The sequence below is a fragment of the Arachis ipaensis genome, chromosome B10, assembly GCF_000816755.2.
Source record: "Arachis ipaensis cultivar K30076 chromosome B10, Araip1.1, whole genome shotgun sequence".
Classification (NCBI taxonomy): Eukaryota; Viridiplantae; Streptophyta; class Magnoliopsida; order Fabales; family Fabaceae; genus Arachis; species Arachis ipaensis.
Window position 1 is genome coordinate 92,373,220 of NC_029794.2, and position 17,647 is coordinate 92,390,866.

The window sequence follows — 17,647 nt, forward strand, 5'->3', positions numbered from 1 at the left end:
GGGTTTAGTTGTTCATAGCTCTAGAAATGGAAAATGAAATAGAAATGTACATTACAGAAGAGCAAAAAATGAAGAGAAAGTAAAATTGGGCAGAGTTTCAGTACTCGCTCTCAGCCCCCTACTAACTTAAATTCTAAGCTAATTATACACTTCCTTCAATTGATCTCTCAGGCTTGGATGTGGGCCTTGGCCTTTTATTGAAGCAGATTCAAATGGCTTGCCAAGGTGTTGAAGATGGACGGTGGCAAATTAATGATTCTACCCAAAATCTGAAGTTACTAGTAGTGACGTTTGCCTCAACGTTGGGGAGCCAACGTTACGTTCAACACTGCTTACTTGTGCGTGCGCACACCTTTGAGTTTTTCTTCCTGTGCGAACGCACACCATGTCGTGCATACGCACACTATGCTTTTTGGGCAGCTTGAATTTTGAAGAGCTATCGAAGATGTTGGACCAAGCGTTGGGGTGGAAACGTTACTGCAAACGATGGGACTTGTGCATACGCACGCTGCTCTGTGCGTGTGCACACATTCTTTTTTTTCTTTTTGTGCGGCCGCACACCATGCTGTGCGTATGCACGCATAGCAGAACTCCCAGCTCCAGTTTCTAATCATCTGTCATAGACGTTTGACCCAGTGTTGGGCTGGCAACGTTGCCTCCAACGTTGCTACCCGTGCGTGCGCACACTACCTTGTGTGTGCGCACACTTCTGAATTTCTCTTTCTATGTGTACGCACACTATGCCGTGCGTACGCACACAAGGTGATTTTCACAAGTCCAGAATGGAGCATCCTTGAAGACGTTGGAGGTAACGTTGGTGATCCATCGCTCCCTCCAACATTGGCACCAGTAAGTTTAGATGTCCCCACGTTTGAGGCAACATTAGTGAGCCAACTTGGCCACCAACGTTGCTTCCTTTTCTTCATTCCATGGCCATTTTTCCTTGATTCTTCATGCTTCTCTTTACCTATCATCAACACATATATGCATCAAAGCTTTGCTAAAGTCATGAGAATTTGCATCATTCTTAGCATACACGTAATTATTGCCAAAATCTCATGAAAATGCATCAAATTACGCATGTTTGAATGATTCAAGGTATGTATGAATCTCCCATCCTAATGCTTGCTTATAGCTCAAGAAAGTGCATAAAACCTACTGAAAACAAAAGAAAACGGCTAGTGAAACTAGCCTAAGATGCCTTGGCATCACAAGACCAAACTTAAATCTTGCTTGTCCCCAAGCAAGCACTGAATTATGAGAAGAGAGAATGAAACAGAAGGCAATACATGTCCATATCAGCAAGTGATTGAAAGTGATTCATGGGGTTTTATGCAGAAAGTGTTCCAGCCCACTTTTTATTAATTCTTAGGTAAGGAATGTCCCTTTAAGCATCAACTAACATACTGCTATGACCCCTTATTATTCATCCTTGGTTTTTGATTTCTTTCACTTAGAACTTATTTCTCCCTTGTAGCTTAGTGTCATGTGTTGTAGCAGCTTTTTAGCTTATTTTCACTCAACACATTTTTACCACAGACACTTGGCTCACAATTCTTCTTAAGACATTGGTGCCCAGCACCTCTTTGGGTTACTAAATGCCTTGTAACTAGGTTGCTCTTGATAATGGACTTTCGATTGATAATCCCGGGTTAGTTAACCCAAGTTACCAAGTGTTAAGGCACTCCATAGAACCTAATCATCCAAGCAGATCCTAGTACAAAGACAGCATAGGCATATGTCTTAAGGTCCAAGCTATTGGTGTCTAGCTTTGTTCTTTATTTATTCCATTTTTGTTTCCACTTTTGGCTTTTCTTTTTCTTTCTTTTTATTTGTTTTTTTTCTTCCAAGGATTTCTATTTGCTAAGATTCATATACAGCAGCCTAGTTTACACTAAAGAAGGACATTCTGCCCTTTATTAGTTTATTAGTGAGCTAGCTACACCATCGGACATACATACCACCACTCAATCTTTATTTTATTCCTTGCCACATGGAACCATTTCACTTCTGATCAAACATTTCTTTTATTTAATTAAAACAAGCAGGACAAGCATACATTCAAGCAAGTGAAATTCACCCAGACACTTAGACTAAAACATTTATTTGAAATTAAAGGAATTAAACAAACAGAATTCAGACCTAAGTATACTATTCAGCAAGGGTATATTCAAACTTCCAATATCAGCAATTCAAAGGACAAGCAATTAAGTGACAATACAACATTTTGGCATCTTCTTTGTTGTTCATCACTCTTCCTAGTCTTGGTATTCTCTTTCTCCCTGGATGATGGTGCATAGATTTCCCAAAGGTTTGATTGTCTGCCTACAAAACTATTGGAATTTGCTTGTTCCCCAAGCACTCAAGAAATGGTAAGTCTATATGTATGCTTGTGATTTTCAGAACTTAAGTTGGTGTGTGAACACCAAACTTAATTCCTTTCTTACTTCTAAATGCAGCAAGGTGAACATACATGTGAAACTACAAGTGCTTTTATTAAAAAGTTAAACTATGACTGAAAATAAAAAATTTTGTCAAGTAGTTTTTCTGATTGTTTGGGGCTTCTAACCAATTATGATAAAAAAATGCAATGTGCTCATTAGAGAAGTCTATGGTAAAAGACCAAACTTAGAATTGCACATTCATCTCTGAATTTCTTTGGTGTGCAACACCAAATTTAGCTCCTTGCAATGCTGAGAAGTCTTCTTGACTCTTTTATTGACTAGCTTATGAAAAGAACATCACCTTTGGTTGGGTTGCCTCCCAACAAACGCTCTTTTAACATCACTAGCTTGACATTTTCTCCATTAGTTGAGCTGATACTTCATCTTGGGTCCTTCTCCCATACTGCCTAGGTAGTGTTTGAGCCTTTGTCCATTCACAGTGAAGGTCTACTTTGAGTTTTCTTCCATGATTTCTATGTGTCCATAAGGTGAGACCTTGGTGACCAAAAAAGGTCCTGACCACCTTGACTTTAGCTTTCCAGGAAATAACTTTAGCTTGGAGTTGTAAAGAAGCACTCTCTGTTCTTCTTCAAAGCTTCTTGGTGCCAACTTGAGGTCATGTTTCTCCTTTGCCTTTTCCTTGTAAATTTTGGCATTTTCATAGGCTTGGGATCTGAATTCTTCCAATTCTTGCAGTTGCAAAAGCCTCCTTTCACCAACAACATTGTTATCAAGGTTTAGCAGCTTGAGGGCCCAGAATGCTTTGTGTTCAAGCTCCAATGGTAGATGACAAGCCTTCCCATACACCAATTGATATGATGACATCCCTATTGGTGTTTTGAAGGCTGTTCTATATGCCCAAAGAGCATCATCCAACTTCTTTGACTAATCTTTTCTTGAAGCTCCCACAGTCTTTTCTAAGATCCTTTTTAGCTCTCTGTTGGATATCTCTGTCTGCCCACTTATTTGGGGATGGTAGGGTGTGGCAACTTTGTGATTTACTCCATACCTCAGGAGGAGACTTTCCAATCGTCTGTTACAAAAATGGCTTCCTCCATCACTGATAAGAGCTCTAGGCACCCCAAATCGGCTAAAGATATTTTTTCTGAGAAAGTTCATCACCACCTTATTATCATTTATTGGAGTTGCAATGGCTTCTACCCATTTTGATACATAATCCACTGCCACCAAGATGTATTTATTTGAGTATGAGGTTAGAAATGGTCCCATGAAATCAATCCTCCATACATCGCTGGCATTCATTGTAGTGCTGTACCATTTATTTTGCATCCTTGAAAATTGTTGGCTAAAAGAATCCACATTGTAGTACTTTGGCCGCAGTCTTTTCTCCTCCAAAATGTCACCCATAACTAGAAGCATGACAATTCCATAAAACTTCCCTTCCTTCTTCCTCTGAGATGCATCTTCTAAGTATTCCATCTGAACATTTCTTGAAAAGGTAAGGTTCATCCCAGATGAAGTACTTGGCATCATTAATAAGCTTCCTCCTTTTATCCTTGTTGAATTCTAGAGGCACCTCCCCATTGGCCTTAAAATTTGCAATGTCTGAAAACCATGGTGCCTTGTGAACTAACATCAGTTGCTCATCAGGGAAACATTCATTTATATTCAAGCTGTGTGTGCTTCCTTCTTCACAAGGAATCCTTGACAAGTGATATGTTACCTTGTTCTCCACTTCTTTGTTGTCCTTAATCTCAATGTTGAACTCCTACAGCAACAAAATCCACCTTATCCACCTTGGTTTTGATTCTTGCTTGGCAAGTAAATATTTCAATGCTGCATGATCAGTAAAAACAATCACTTTAGATCTAATGAGATATGATCTAAACTTATCAAATGCAAATATTATTGCCAGTAGTTCCTTTTTAGTAGTTGTGTAGTTCTTTTGGGTTTCATTTAGGACTTTGCTGGCATAGTATATAACATGAACTGAGCTGCCTTTCCTCTGTCCTAACACTGCCCTAATTGCAACATCTGATGCATCACACATCAGTTCAAAGGGTAAATTCCAGTTAGGTGGGGCAATGATAGGTGCTGAGGAAAGCTTTTTCTTCAGAGTTTCAAAAGCCAGCATGCAATTCTAATAAAATACAAAAGGTGTATCAGAGACAAATAAGTTGCTCAAAGGTTTAGCTATTTTTGAAAAATCTCTGATAAACCTTCTGTAAAATCCAGCATATCCTAAAAAACTCTTAATTGCCTTGACATTGTTAGGTGGAGGTAATTTCTCAATTAATTCTACCTTAGCTCTGTCCACCTCAATGCCTTTGTTAGAGACTTTATGACCAAGGACTATTCCCTCTGTCACCATAAAATGGCATTTCTCCTAATTCAAAACCAAGTTGGTCTCTTGGCATCTCTTTAGCACCAAGGCGAGGTAGTGTAGGCAATTAGGGAAGGAATCCCCAAATACTGAAAAGTCGTCCATAAAGACTTCAATGAATTTTTCAATTATGTCTGAAAAGATAGACAGCATGCATCTTTGGAAAGTTGCCGGTGCATTGCACAATCCAAATGGCATGCATCTGAAAGCAAATACTCCATATGGACAAGTGAATGATGTTTTCTCCTGGTCTCTTGGATCAACTACTATTTGATTGTATCCTGAATATCCATCCAAGAAGCACGCAAGCATTTCTAGCATCTGGTCCATGAAAGGGAGTGGGAAATGATCCTTTCTTGTAGATTCATTAAGCTTTCTATAGTCAATGCATATCCTCCATCCTGTGACAGTTCTTGTAGGGATGAGTTCATTCTTTTCATTGGGCACTATAGTGATACCTCCCTTCTTAGGAACCACTTGGATAGGGCTCACCCATGGGCTATGTGAAATTGGGTAGATCACCCTTGCCTGCCAAAGCTTCATAACCTCCTTTTGCACCACTTCTTTCATGACTGGATTCAATCTTCTCTGGGCTTGAATGGAGGGCTTAGCATCTTCTTCTAACAGGATCTTATTCATGCATATGGATGAGCTTATCTCTTTCAAATCAGCAAGGGTCCATCCAATGGCATCTTGGTGTTTTTGCAGCACCTTGATTAACTCCTCTTCCTGTTTTTGACTAAGGGCATAATTGATGATTACAGGGTAACTTTCATCACTTCCTAAGTATGCATACTTGAGAGTGGGAGGTAATGCTTTCAGTTCCAGTTTAGGTGCTCCTTTCTCTTCTTTCTTTTCCTTTGGTGCACTTGAGATGGATGCCTCAGCTGATTGGATTTCTGCAACCTCAATGTCTAGTGTGGAATCCTCCTTTGTCACTTCTTCAAGTGTTTCTTCCAATGTTTCTTGCACCACAATTTTCACTGTATCCAACCTCATACACTCTCCTAGTGATTCCCGTGGGTAGCTCATGGCCTTGAACACATTAAACACCATTTTTTCATCATGCAACCTAAGGGTAAGTTCACCCTTTTGGACATCAATGATGGCTCCAACAGTGGCTAAAAATGGCCTTCCCAAGATTATTGAAGCTTTGGCTTCTTCCTCCATATTCAACAGGGAAGATGAAGTCTCCCACCTTTACCAACAAATCTTCTACTATTCCATGAGGGAATTTGAATGATCGGTCTGCCAATTCGAGAGCCATTCTTGTTGGTTTGGCTTCCTCAATTTTCATTCTTTTCATCATTGTTAAGGACATCAAATTTATGCTAGCTCCCAAATCACATAAGGCTTTCTCCACTGTGATTTCTCCTATGATGCAAGGAATTTGGAAGCTTCCTGGGTCTTTCAATTTCTGAGGCAATTTGTGTTGGGTGATAGCACTACATTCTTCAGTTAGCGCCACAGTTTCATCATTCTTTCAGCTTCTCTTCTTGGTCATTAATTCATTCAGAAACTTAGCATAGAGTGGCATCTGCTCTAGTGCTTCAGCAAATGGGATGTTGATATGAAATTTCTTGAAAATCTCCAAGAATCTGGAGAATTGGCTGTCCTTTGCATTCTTCACTAGGCGTTGAGGGTAAGATGCTTTAGGGACATATGGCATTAGGACTTCTTCTTCTTTAAGTAGATTGGGGGCATGTGTTTGTGCTTTTTCCTTGTCACTTGAACTTCCTCTGCTTCCTTCTCTTGAGTTTCCTTTGAGGTCTCTGATAAACCACTATTTCATGATTTATTTTCTGCTCAATTGAGTGGTTTTTATCAACTCTTTACCCATTTATTCATACTATTTGCATGGTTTTACATTTACCTTCCTAATTATGTGCTTTGATTGAAAACATGCTTCTTTGATCTTATATTTGCTTATTATTAATCCTCTCTTATTACCATTAGATGCCTTGATGTGTGTGTTAAGTGATTTCAGAGATTACAAGGCAGGAATGGCTCAGAGGATGGAAAAAAAGCATGCAAAAGTGGAAGGAATACAATAAGTTGGAGAAATTGCTAAGCTGTCCAGCATGACCTCTTCGCACTCAAACGGCTATAACTTTAGCTACAAGGGTTCAAATGACGCGGTTCCAGTTGCGTTGGAAAGCTAACGTCTGGGGCTTCGATTTGATATATAATATGATATAGTTTCTCTGATGCTAGGTGACGCGACCGCGTGATCTATGCGGCCGCGTCGCAGTGACGAAAATCAGCGCGTTTTGAATTCGAAACCAGCGAATTCTGGACGGTTTTTGACCCAGTTTGCGGCCCAGAAAACACGGATTAGAGGCTATAAAGTAGGAGAATACATCCATTCATGAGGGAGGTTCTCACATTCACAATTTTAGGAGTAGATGTAGTTTTTAGAGAGAGAGGTTCTCTCCTCTCTCTTAGGATTAGGATTTAGGATTTCTCTTAGTTTTAGGAGTGACTCTCAATCCCAGGTTTAATATTCCTTTTACTTTATATTCCTCTTTTTACTTTCAGATGCTTCAATGCTTGTATTAGATATGTTGCCCAATTGGCTTATGAACTTTTCATGTTAAGATCTGCATATTTTATTTAATATTATTTGAGGTATTTTCAGCTTTCAATTCCTTTCCACTTCTGAGAGTAATAGCCTTGCATTCCTCCCTTGAGTTTGCTTTAATGGCATTACAAGGGTTATGGCCAGGAGCTTGCTTGGTTAGATATCTAATTTGTGCTTCAAGTTTCTGAATGGCAGCATCTTGGTTTTGCATATTGGATCTCACCTCCTCCTTGAAATTTTTCATGTCTTGAGACTCCTTGCAAAGGTTGGTGAGCATAGCTTCAATCCTGGATAGTTTATCCTCTGATGGTGGATTTGGAATTGGTTGTTGAGGCTGATTGGCTTGGGCTTGATATGGTGGCTGAGAAGGATTGTTGTATGGGTGTTGATATGATCTTGGGTTGGATTATTGGTAGGTGTACTAGTTGGTGTTATGATGTTTCTGATCTTGGCCTTGGGTTTATTGGTTTCCCCACCCAAAGTTTGGGTGGTTCCTCCAACTAGGGTTATAGGTTTTAGAATATGGATCATGAATTTGCCTAGATGAATTCCCAAGGTAATTGGCTTCCTTCCAGTTAACTCCTTCCTCTTTGTCCAACTTTCCTTGAGTTGATGGTTGAGTATAGATGGTTGCAACCTGATTCTTCTCCATTTGCTTGGTCAAATTAGCTAGTTGCTTAGTGATAATCTTATTCTGTCCCAGGATTGCATCCATTTGGTTTAATTCCATAACTCCTTTGTTGTTGCTTCTGTCTGAGGCATAGAAATACTCATTGTCAGCCACTGTTTCAATGACATCAATGGCTTCCCCAATAGTCTTCTTCTTGTTAAGGGAGCCTCCAGATGAGTGGTCTATAGCTTTCTTTGATTCATAGGAAAGTCCCTCATAAAAGATATGCAGTTGCACCTATTCATTGAACATCTCAGGTGGAAATTTCCTTGTCAAATCTTTGAATCTCTCCCAGGCTTCATATAAGGTTTCACCATCCTGCTGTCTGAATGTCTGCACCTCAATTCTCAGTCTATTCACTCTTTGAGGAGGGTAGAACCTTGCTGAGAATCTATTTATCACATCTTCCCAGGTTGTCAAGCTTTCTTTGGAAAATGATTCTAGCCATTTGAATGCTTTGTTCCTCAAAGAAAATGGAAACAGTAGCAATCTATAGGTGTCAAGATGAACACCATTAGATTTAACTGTATCATAGATCCTTAGGAATGTAGTGAGATGCTGATTAGGGTCTTCTTGAGCACTTCCTCCGAAAGAGCAATTGTTTTGGACGAGTGTGATGAGTTGAGGCTTCAATTCAAAATTATTAGCATGGATGGTTGGCTTTTGAATGCTGCTACCACAGTTTCCTAGGTTTGGATTGATGTAAGATCCTAGAACTCTCCTCTCTTGTCTAGCAAGGTTGGCTATGCCTCCTTTGGCATAATTGTTCACTTCTCCTTCATGATAGTTTTCCATATCATCCTCCATGTTTATATCCAAGTCTTCATCTTATTCCTCTGCACCAATGGCTTTCTTTCCTCTTGCTTCCCTCCTTAATCTAAGGGAAGTTCTTTCTGGTTCACTGTCAAAAGAAGTTGAAACCCATCTTCTACCTGTCATACAAGTGACAAAACAGACAGCAAATAGCAAGTGAAAATTTCATAGTTAATGAAAAAGTATGGTTAGAGCAATTGAGGTAATTAATCAAACAGTTAATAAGTTAGTGGATTAGTTTTGCTGGAAAGTAAGATAATAAAGAAAAATAGAGAGAAACAACTAAAATTGCAGAAAGTAAATGTAACAGCAGAAATTGAAATTCAATTAATCCAAAGAAAAGAAAAATGCTCAATCTAGTTATCCTCCAATTTAGTAATTTTCAATACAAAACCAATCCCCGGCAACGGCGCCATAAACTTGATGTCGTGAAAACTGTCTCTCAACAATTTTCTACCGGCAAGTGTACCGGATTGTCGTCAAGTAAAAACTCACTGTAGAGTGAGGTCGAATCCAACAGGGATTGGTTGGTTGATCAATGTTAATTGGAGAATTGTTCTAGTTAAACGAAATCCGATTTGAAATTGGGATCACAGAATGTAAATTGGCGGGAAGCTTAAATTACAAGAAATTAAATGAACAGAAATTAAATTGCAGAATGTAAGAGCAAAAACTTAAATTGTAAGAAATTAAATGGGAATAGGGAAATTGAGCATCAAATTAAAGACAGAATGTAAAAGAATGGGTAGATCAGAGATGGGAGAGCTCATTGGGGTCAAGAGATGTTATAATTCTCTAGATCAAATTCATTTTCATCTCTTCCTCAATCAATGCATTCATTGATCTCCTTGGAAATCTTAGGTGATTGAATCCCAATTCCTTGGCAATCCAATCTCTTTAAGCATGAACAATTGCCCAATTCCTTGATTTAAGTGCTCATGGGAAGAGATGAGGTATGGTCACTGACTATACCACACATATTCATAGATCAAAATGTTGGGAGGATTACATGTCACGATATCTATCCAAACCCCAATCTAATCCAATATGAGAAAGCATTTCTAGCATGATCTCCTCATTCCTCTTCCAAGGTTCAGAGGAGATCCAATTATGGATAGCTTCTTTCCTAAGACAACTATCCACTAGGATGAAGAACGAAAGCTTTCTAGCAAGATCAAGAGAAAAGAAAGAAGAAGTATGAAAACTAATATTAATCCATTGAATTACACAGAGCTCTCTAACCCAATGAAAGGGGTTTAGTTGTTCATAGCTCTAGAAATGGAAAATGAAATAGAAATGTACATTGCAGAAGAGCAAAAAATGCAGAGAAAGTAAAATTGGGCAGAGTTTCAGTACTCTCTCTCAGCCCCCCTACTAACTTAAATTCTAAGCTATTTATACACCTTCTTCAATTGATCTCTCAGGCTTGGATGTGGGCCTTGGCCTTTTATTAAAGCAGATTCAAATGGCTTACCTTGGTGTTGAAGATGGACGGTGGCAAATTAACGATTCTGCCAAAATTCTGAAGTTACTGGTAGTGACGTTTGCCTCAACATTCGGGAGCCAACGTTACGTTCAACGCTGCTGACTTGTGCGTGCGCATAGTGCCCTGTGCGTGGCACACCTTTGAGTTTTTCTTCCTGTGCGTACGCACACTATACTTTTTGGGCAGCTTGAATTTTGAAGAGCTATCGAAGACGTTGGACCAAGCGTTGGGGTGCAAATGTTACTGCATACGTTGGGACTTGTGCGTACGCACGCTGCTTTGTGCGTGCACACACTTTCTTTTTTTCTCTTTGTGCGGCCGCACACCATGTTGTGCGTACGCACGCATAGCAGAACTCCCAGCTCCAGTTTCTGATCATCTGTTGTGGACGTTTGACCCAGCGTTGGGCTGGCAACGTTGCCTCTAACGTTGCTACCCGTGCGTGCGCACACTTCTGAATTTCTCTTTCTGTGTGTACGAACACTATACCGTGCGTACGCACACAAGGTGATTTTCACAAGTCCAGAATTGAGCATCCTTGAAGACGTTGGAGATAGCGTTGGTGATCCAACACTCCCTCCAACGTTGGCACCAGCAAGTTTAAATTTCCCCACGTTTGAGGCAACGTTGGTGAGCCAACTTGGCCACCAACGTTGCTTCCTTTTCTTCATTCCATGGCCATTTTTCCTTGATTCTTCATGGTTCTCTTTACCTATCATCAACACATATATGCATCAAATCTTTGCTAAAGTCATGAGAATTTGCATCATTCTTAGCTAGCATACACGTAATTATGGCCAAAATCCCATGAAAATGCATCAAATTACACATGTTTGAATGATTTAAGGTATGTATGAAACTCCCATCCTAATGCTTGCTTATAGCTCAAGAAAGTGCATAAAACCTATTAAAAAAAAAGAAAAAGGCTAGTGAAACTAGCCTAAGATGCCTTGGCATAAAAAAACAAACAACTTTTCTATCCGCCTGACTAAGATCTACAAGATAACCATATCTTGCTTCAAATTACAATCCTTATGGGATCGACCTTGACTCACTCAGGTATTACTTGGACGACCCAGTGCACTTGCTGGTTCAGTTGTGTGAAGTGTAATTCTGTGCACCAAGTTTTTGGCACCGTTGTCGGTCGAGTTTGAACAAACTAACAGATTATCTTGTTGCTTAGATTAGGACCAGACACTACAACATTTTGGGTCTATGGCCACGGTTTTTTTGGCCACGGTAAAAAACCGTGACCATAGACCCTCTATGGTCACGGTTTTTTAGGGTGACCAAAAAAAAAGCTATGGTCACAGTTTTTTTGGAAAGGGTTACCATAGAGTACCTATGGTCACGGTTTTTTAAAAAAGGGTGGCCTAAAAGGATCTATGGTCACGGTTTTGAGGGGTGACCTAAAGGGGTCTATGGTCACGGTTTTTTACAGTGACCAAAAAGGGTCTATGGTCACGGTTTTTCAAAAAAGAGTGACCTAAAAGGGTCTACGGTCACGGTTTTGGGGGGTGGCCTAAAGGGGTCTATGGTCACGGTTTTGGGGGTGGCCTAAAAGGGTCTATGGTCACGGTTTTGGGAGTGACCTAAAGGGGTCTATGGTCACGATTTTTTACAGTGACCAAAAAGGGGCTATGGTCACGGTTTTTCAAAAAAGGGTGACCTAAAAGTGTCTATGGTCACGGTTTTTGGGGGTGACCTAAAGGGGTCTATGGTCACGGTTTTAGGGGTGGCCTAAAAGGGTCTATGGTCACGGTTTTGGGGGGTGGCCTAAAGGAGTCTATTGTCACGGTTTTTGGGGGTGGCCTAAAAGAATTTATGGTCACGGTTTTAGGGGTGTCCTAAAGGGGTCTATGATCACGGTTTTTTACAATGACTAAAAAGGGGCTATGGTCACGGTTTTTCAAAATAGGGTGACCTAAAAGAGTCTATGGTCATGGTTTTTGGGGGTAGCCTAAAGGGTCTATGGTCACGGTTTTAGGGGTATCCTAAAGGGTCTATGGTCACGATTTTTTATAGTGACCAAAAAGGGGCTATAGTCACGGTTTTTCAAAAAAGGGTGACCTAAAATGGTCTATGGTCACGTTTTTGGGGGGTGATCTAAATGGGTTTATGGTCACGGTTTTGAAGGGTGACCTAAAAGGGTCTATGGTCACAGTTTTACGAAAGGGTGACCTTAGTTCTAACCCTAACCTTAAGCCTAATTACTATTCAAGAATATTTTTGTAGCTAAATTGTGTTTTGATAATTTGAATTTAAATTAATTAAAATTTAAAATTTTAAATTTAATTTTATAAATAAAATTCTTTTAATTAAATGAGAGAGGGAGGAGCCGCGCTGCTGCCACCATCCATCCCGCCTCGCCATTTTCGCCCTTGTCGTCGCCGTCGCAGCTCGTCGTCCTTTGTCTCGCTCTGTCACCGTCGTAAGCTCGTCTTTCTGCTTTGGCCATCAATGCTTTCTTTGCCGTGAGTTGGTGTAACATCCCAAATTTTTGAATAATTAAATTTATTATATTTGTTGAAATTAAAGTTCCGGTGATAAAAAAATAAAGAAAAGTTATATCATTTAATTTGAATAATTAATATTTTTGATAATAAATTATGTTTTATAAAATGTGATTAATATGTTTATTTTATAATTTAAATTAAAAATAATTAATTGAATTTAGTAATATGTTGATAAATAATGTTTTTAAATATTTTTGATAGAATATATTTAATTTTAAAATTACTCTACCCTCCAATTTTATTAAAATATCTATTCATATCTATTTTTATTCCTTTATAAAATATTAAAATTCCTAATTTTGTAACTTTAATTTTTAAATTGAATTAGAAACCTAATTCCCAAATTGAAGAACCCTAACCCTAATCCCTCCTCACCACACTCAGCCGCATCCCCTTTCCCTTTAATCCCTTTCAAACGTAACACAGCAGCAGAGAAGGAGAGCTGTGATCGAAAAAGAGGAAGAGCCACGCTGTCGCCGCTGTCCAGCCGCCTCGCCACCACCGTCGCGCCGCCACCGCGCCATCGTCGCTCCCAGCTCGCCGCCATCCTCCACGTCGTTGCCGCCACTGTTCGCAAAGAGGAGAGAGAGAGATGTTGAGACAGAGCAGCGCCGAGAGGGAGAGGAGCCTCCATCATCGTCGATTCATGCTCGCCAGAGGAAGCCGCTGCTGCCGATGCGTTGTCGCCGCTGTGACGCGTCCGGAGGAGAGGAGTCGTGCGTTGAAAGCCATCGCGTCTTGCCGCCAAGGGTTCCATCGCAGCCAACCCATCGCAGTTGGTGTCGCCACCGTCCCTGTTGGATTCCACCGTGGAGAAGAGAACGACACGAGGGAGAGAGGGAGACAGAGCCGTGCGAGCCAGAGGAGGCACTGTCCTCGTTGTTGCTGCCACGGTCGCTGGTGAGTCGTGCACCGCCATCAGAGTCATCAGAAGACAGCATCAGCCTTCTTGTTCTGGTTCCGATTCCTCCATTTCTAAAACTGTAACACTCATTCTTGTTCTGCTTCAAACTTGTTCCTTTGCCATGTTCTTGTTCTAATCCTAGTCACATATTCTTATTTTAGTTCTGTCACTTTGCTTCAAAATTGCTGTTGTAACTCGTATTGGTTTTGGGACTGTTGTGGCTGCTGCTGGTTTTGTTTGAGGCTACTGCTGCTGTGAGAAAGGAAAAAGGAATTTGTCGCGGTTAAGAATTCTTCGAGTTCCGGTTATTTGAGGTAGGGGATTTATTTTAAAATTAACTGTTTTAATTTATGAATGCCAATGAAGTTTAGTGAGTAACTGCAAATAATTTATAAATGTCTTGTTTGGTTAATTGATGAAAATTGATGAAATTGAGATTGTTGGTGATTGTGAATATTGTTGAATGTAATGAAATTGTGATGAGATTGATTTGTAGCTGTGTTTGAGGATGATGATTTCTGTTGGTTGTGTGATTTGATGATGATGAGGGTATGCTTGAAATGCTGTTGGAAGTTGATGAACTATTATGAATATGTATGTATAATTTTGTGAATTATTGATTCCGAATTCTTGGAACTATACTACTAATTCTAATAACTGTGTTTAATGAAATGGAAGTTGGAATTGCGATATTGGAAGAGTTCTAGGCTTAGATACAAAAGTGGGAGTGTAAGGTTGCTTAATTGTCATTAAATTGAAATATGATTAGTTAATTATTGAATGAAATATATTTGAGAAAAGTTAGTTGTTGTGATTACTCTGAATTATGATTGAAGCTGGATGTGGTTCTGAATTACTCTGAAAAGTTTGCTTATTTTATTTCCTTGTGATTGTGCTGTTTGTCTTATTGTGACTTTGTTGAATTGAATCTTTTACTTGTACTATTAGTTTATGAATGTATTAAAGTGATTACGAGTTGCTGTTTTGATTAAGAATTAATTATGTGGCTAAGAGATGGTTAATGTGACTAGTTTTATATTTAGAATCTGTTTTGAGTTTAGAGATTTTAAAAGAGGTAATTATTTAAAGTAAGACCAAGAGCATTTTCAAAAAATTTGATAAAAATATAGTTGAATTGTTGAATTTAATAAAACTAGAGATTTGAAAACTATCATAGTTAAATTTATTGTTGCAAATTATGATTTGAGATGAATTTGTTGTCGTATGTTGAATTGTTGCTGAACATATCACTGAGCTTTAGTTTTGAAAGGAAGAATGGAGATGTACCCCAAGTGAGTTAAATACTTCTGCAATAAATAATTCATGTCAATGTTATTACAAAGGAAGATTTCCTTGCTCGGTTGCTCCCAATGAACTTGAACCTTTTAAGAATTTTTCTTCAGGTAATAAATATTCATGTTAATAATTTTCAAATTCAGTTGAAGCATGATTACTAATACTTAACAATGAAGGTTTGATGTTAATGCAGCTTGCTGCTTTGGACTTTATTGCATGTGCAACTGCTAATGTATTTTCCATGACAGATTCTAGTACCAACTCTCAGCAATGGTGTCTGGATTCAGAAGCTACTATGGTGGCGATCATGCTCCCACTTTGAGGCCTAATTAATTGGAAGAGGCTGGCATGTGTAGACAACCTTAACACCATCAATCAACACACTCACGCACCCATTGTATAATATTAAACTAAGACCAGCCCAATGCACATGGAGCTGAATTACTTATACTATATAGTAGTATAGATCTAAAAATGTTATTACTTATAACTTAATTTATCTATAATTTTATTGATTTTATTGATATGTTAGTTGGTTACTTTAATCACAACTTATGTTAATTGTTGATTGTCATTTTTCATTTTTAGATTTATTTTGTGATTATCATCATTTTGGGATGTGATTATGCTTTAAAAAATAAAATTAAATCTCATAAAACAAAATAGGCTATGGTCACGGTAAAAAACCGTGACCATAGATATGGCTATGGTCACGGTTTTAAGGAGGGGTGACCATAGAGGCTATGGTCACAGCCAAAACTGTGACCATAGGTATGGCTATGGTCACGGTTTTGAGGAGGGGTGACCATAGGCTCTATGGTCATGGCCAAAACCGTGACCATAGATAAGGCTATGGTCACGGTTTTGAGGAGGGGTGACCATAGAGGCTATGGTCACAGCAAAAAACGTGACTATAGATAAGGCTATGGTCACGGTTTTAAGGAGGGGTGACTGATAATGCGAAATTGTTACTCTGAGGTTGTAAAATTTGTTGTTCGTTCTCTCCCTGGCAATGGCGCCAATAACTAGTGCAAAATACCAAGCATAACTTCACAACTTCGCACAACTAACCAGCAAGTGCACTGTGTCGTCCAAGTAATAAAACCTTACGTGAGTAACGGTCGATCCCACGGAGATTGTTGGTACGAAGCAAGCTATGGTCACCTTGTAAATCTCAGTCAGGCGGATATCAAATGGTTATGGAGTTTTCTATAATAAATAAATAGAAAATAAAGATAGAAATACTTATGTAATTCATTGGTGAGAATTTCAGATAAGCGTATAGAGATGCCTTCGTTCTTCTGAACTTCTGCTTTCCTGCTGTCTTCATCCAATCAGTCCTACTCCTTTCCATGGCAAGCTTTCTGTAAGGGCATCACCGTTGTCAATGGCTACATCCCATCCTCTCTGTGAAAATGGTCCAAATGCTCTGTCACGGCATGGCTAATCATCTAGAGGTTCTCGATCATACTGGAATAGGATTTACTATCCTTTTGCGTCTGTCACTACGCCCAGCACTCGCGAGTTTGAAGTTCGTCACAGCCATCCCTTTCCAGATCCTATTCGGAATACCACAGACAAGGTTTAGACTTTCCGGATCCCAGGAATGGCCATCCATGGGTTCTAACTTATACCACAAAGATACTAATAACTCGGACTCGGTCCCCTGTATTAGATATCTAAGAGATACTCATTCTAGCTTGGTTGCATGTAGAACGGAAGTGTTAGTTAGGCACGCGTTCATAAGTGAGAATGATGATGAGCGTCACATAATCATCACATTCATCATGTTCTTGGGTGCGAATGGATATCTTAGAAGTGGAATAAGTTGAATTGAATAGAAAACAGTAGTACTTTGCATTAATTCATGAGGAACAACAGAGCTCCACACCTTAATCTATGGAGTGCAGAAAATCTACCGTTGAAAATACATAAGTGAAAGGTTCAGGCATGGCCAAATGGCCAGCCCCCAAAATGTGATCACAAGATCAAAAATACAATCCAGGATGTCTAATACAATAGTAAAAAGTCCTATTTATACTAAACTAGCTACTAGGGTTTACAGAAGTAAGTAATTGATGCATAAATCCACTTCCGGGGCCCACTTGGTGTGTGCTTGGGCTGAGCTTTAGCTTTCCACGTGCAGAGGCTTCTTTTGGAGTTGAACGCCAAGTTGTAATGTGTTTTTGGCGTTCAACTCTGGTTCGTGACGTGTTTCTGGCGTTTAACTCCAGACTGCAGCGTAGAACTGGCGTTCAACGCCCTTTTGCGTCATCTAAACTCGGCCAAAGTATGGACTATTATATATTGTTGGAAAGCCCTGGATGTCTACTTTGCAACGCAATTGGAAGTGCGCCAGTTTGAGTTCTGTAGCTCCAGAAAATCCACATTGAGTGCAGGGAGGTCAGAATCCAACAGCATCAACAGTGCTTCTTCACCCTCTGAATCTGATTTTTGCTCAAGTCCCTCAATTTCAGCCAGAAAATACCTGAAATCACAGAAAAACACACAAACTCATAGTAAAGTCCAGAAATGTGAATTTAACATAAAAACTAATGAAAACATCCCTAAAAGTAACTAGATCCTACTAAAA

The 17,647-nt window shown here is 39.4% G+C and overlaps 1 protein-coding gene across 1 annotated transcript; it reads left to right on the forward strand.

Moving 5' to 3' along the window:
• On the forward strand, nt 13,260-15,398 carry LOC110267926. The gene is made up of 3 exons (XM_021113786.1): nt 13,260-13,837; nt 13,920-14,072; nt 15,248-15,398. The coding sequence occupies exons 1-2, from the start codon at nt 13,530-13,532 to the stop codon at nt 14,014-14,016; spliced, it is 405 nt and encodes a 134-aa protein (XP_020969445.1). The 5' UTR covers nt 13,260-13,529; the 3' UTR covers nt 14,017-14,072; nt 15,248-15,398.

Coding starts and splice junctions, on each gene's coding strand:
- LOC110267926 (XM_021113786.1), top strand. CDS start 13,530: ATGCGTTGTCGCCGCTGTGACGCGTCCGGAGGAGAGGAGTCGTGCGTT. Junction 13,838..13,919: donor ATTCCTCCATTTCTAAAACT/GTAACACTCATT, acceptor TTCTTATTTTAG/TTCTGTCACTTTGCTTCAAA.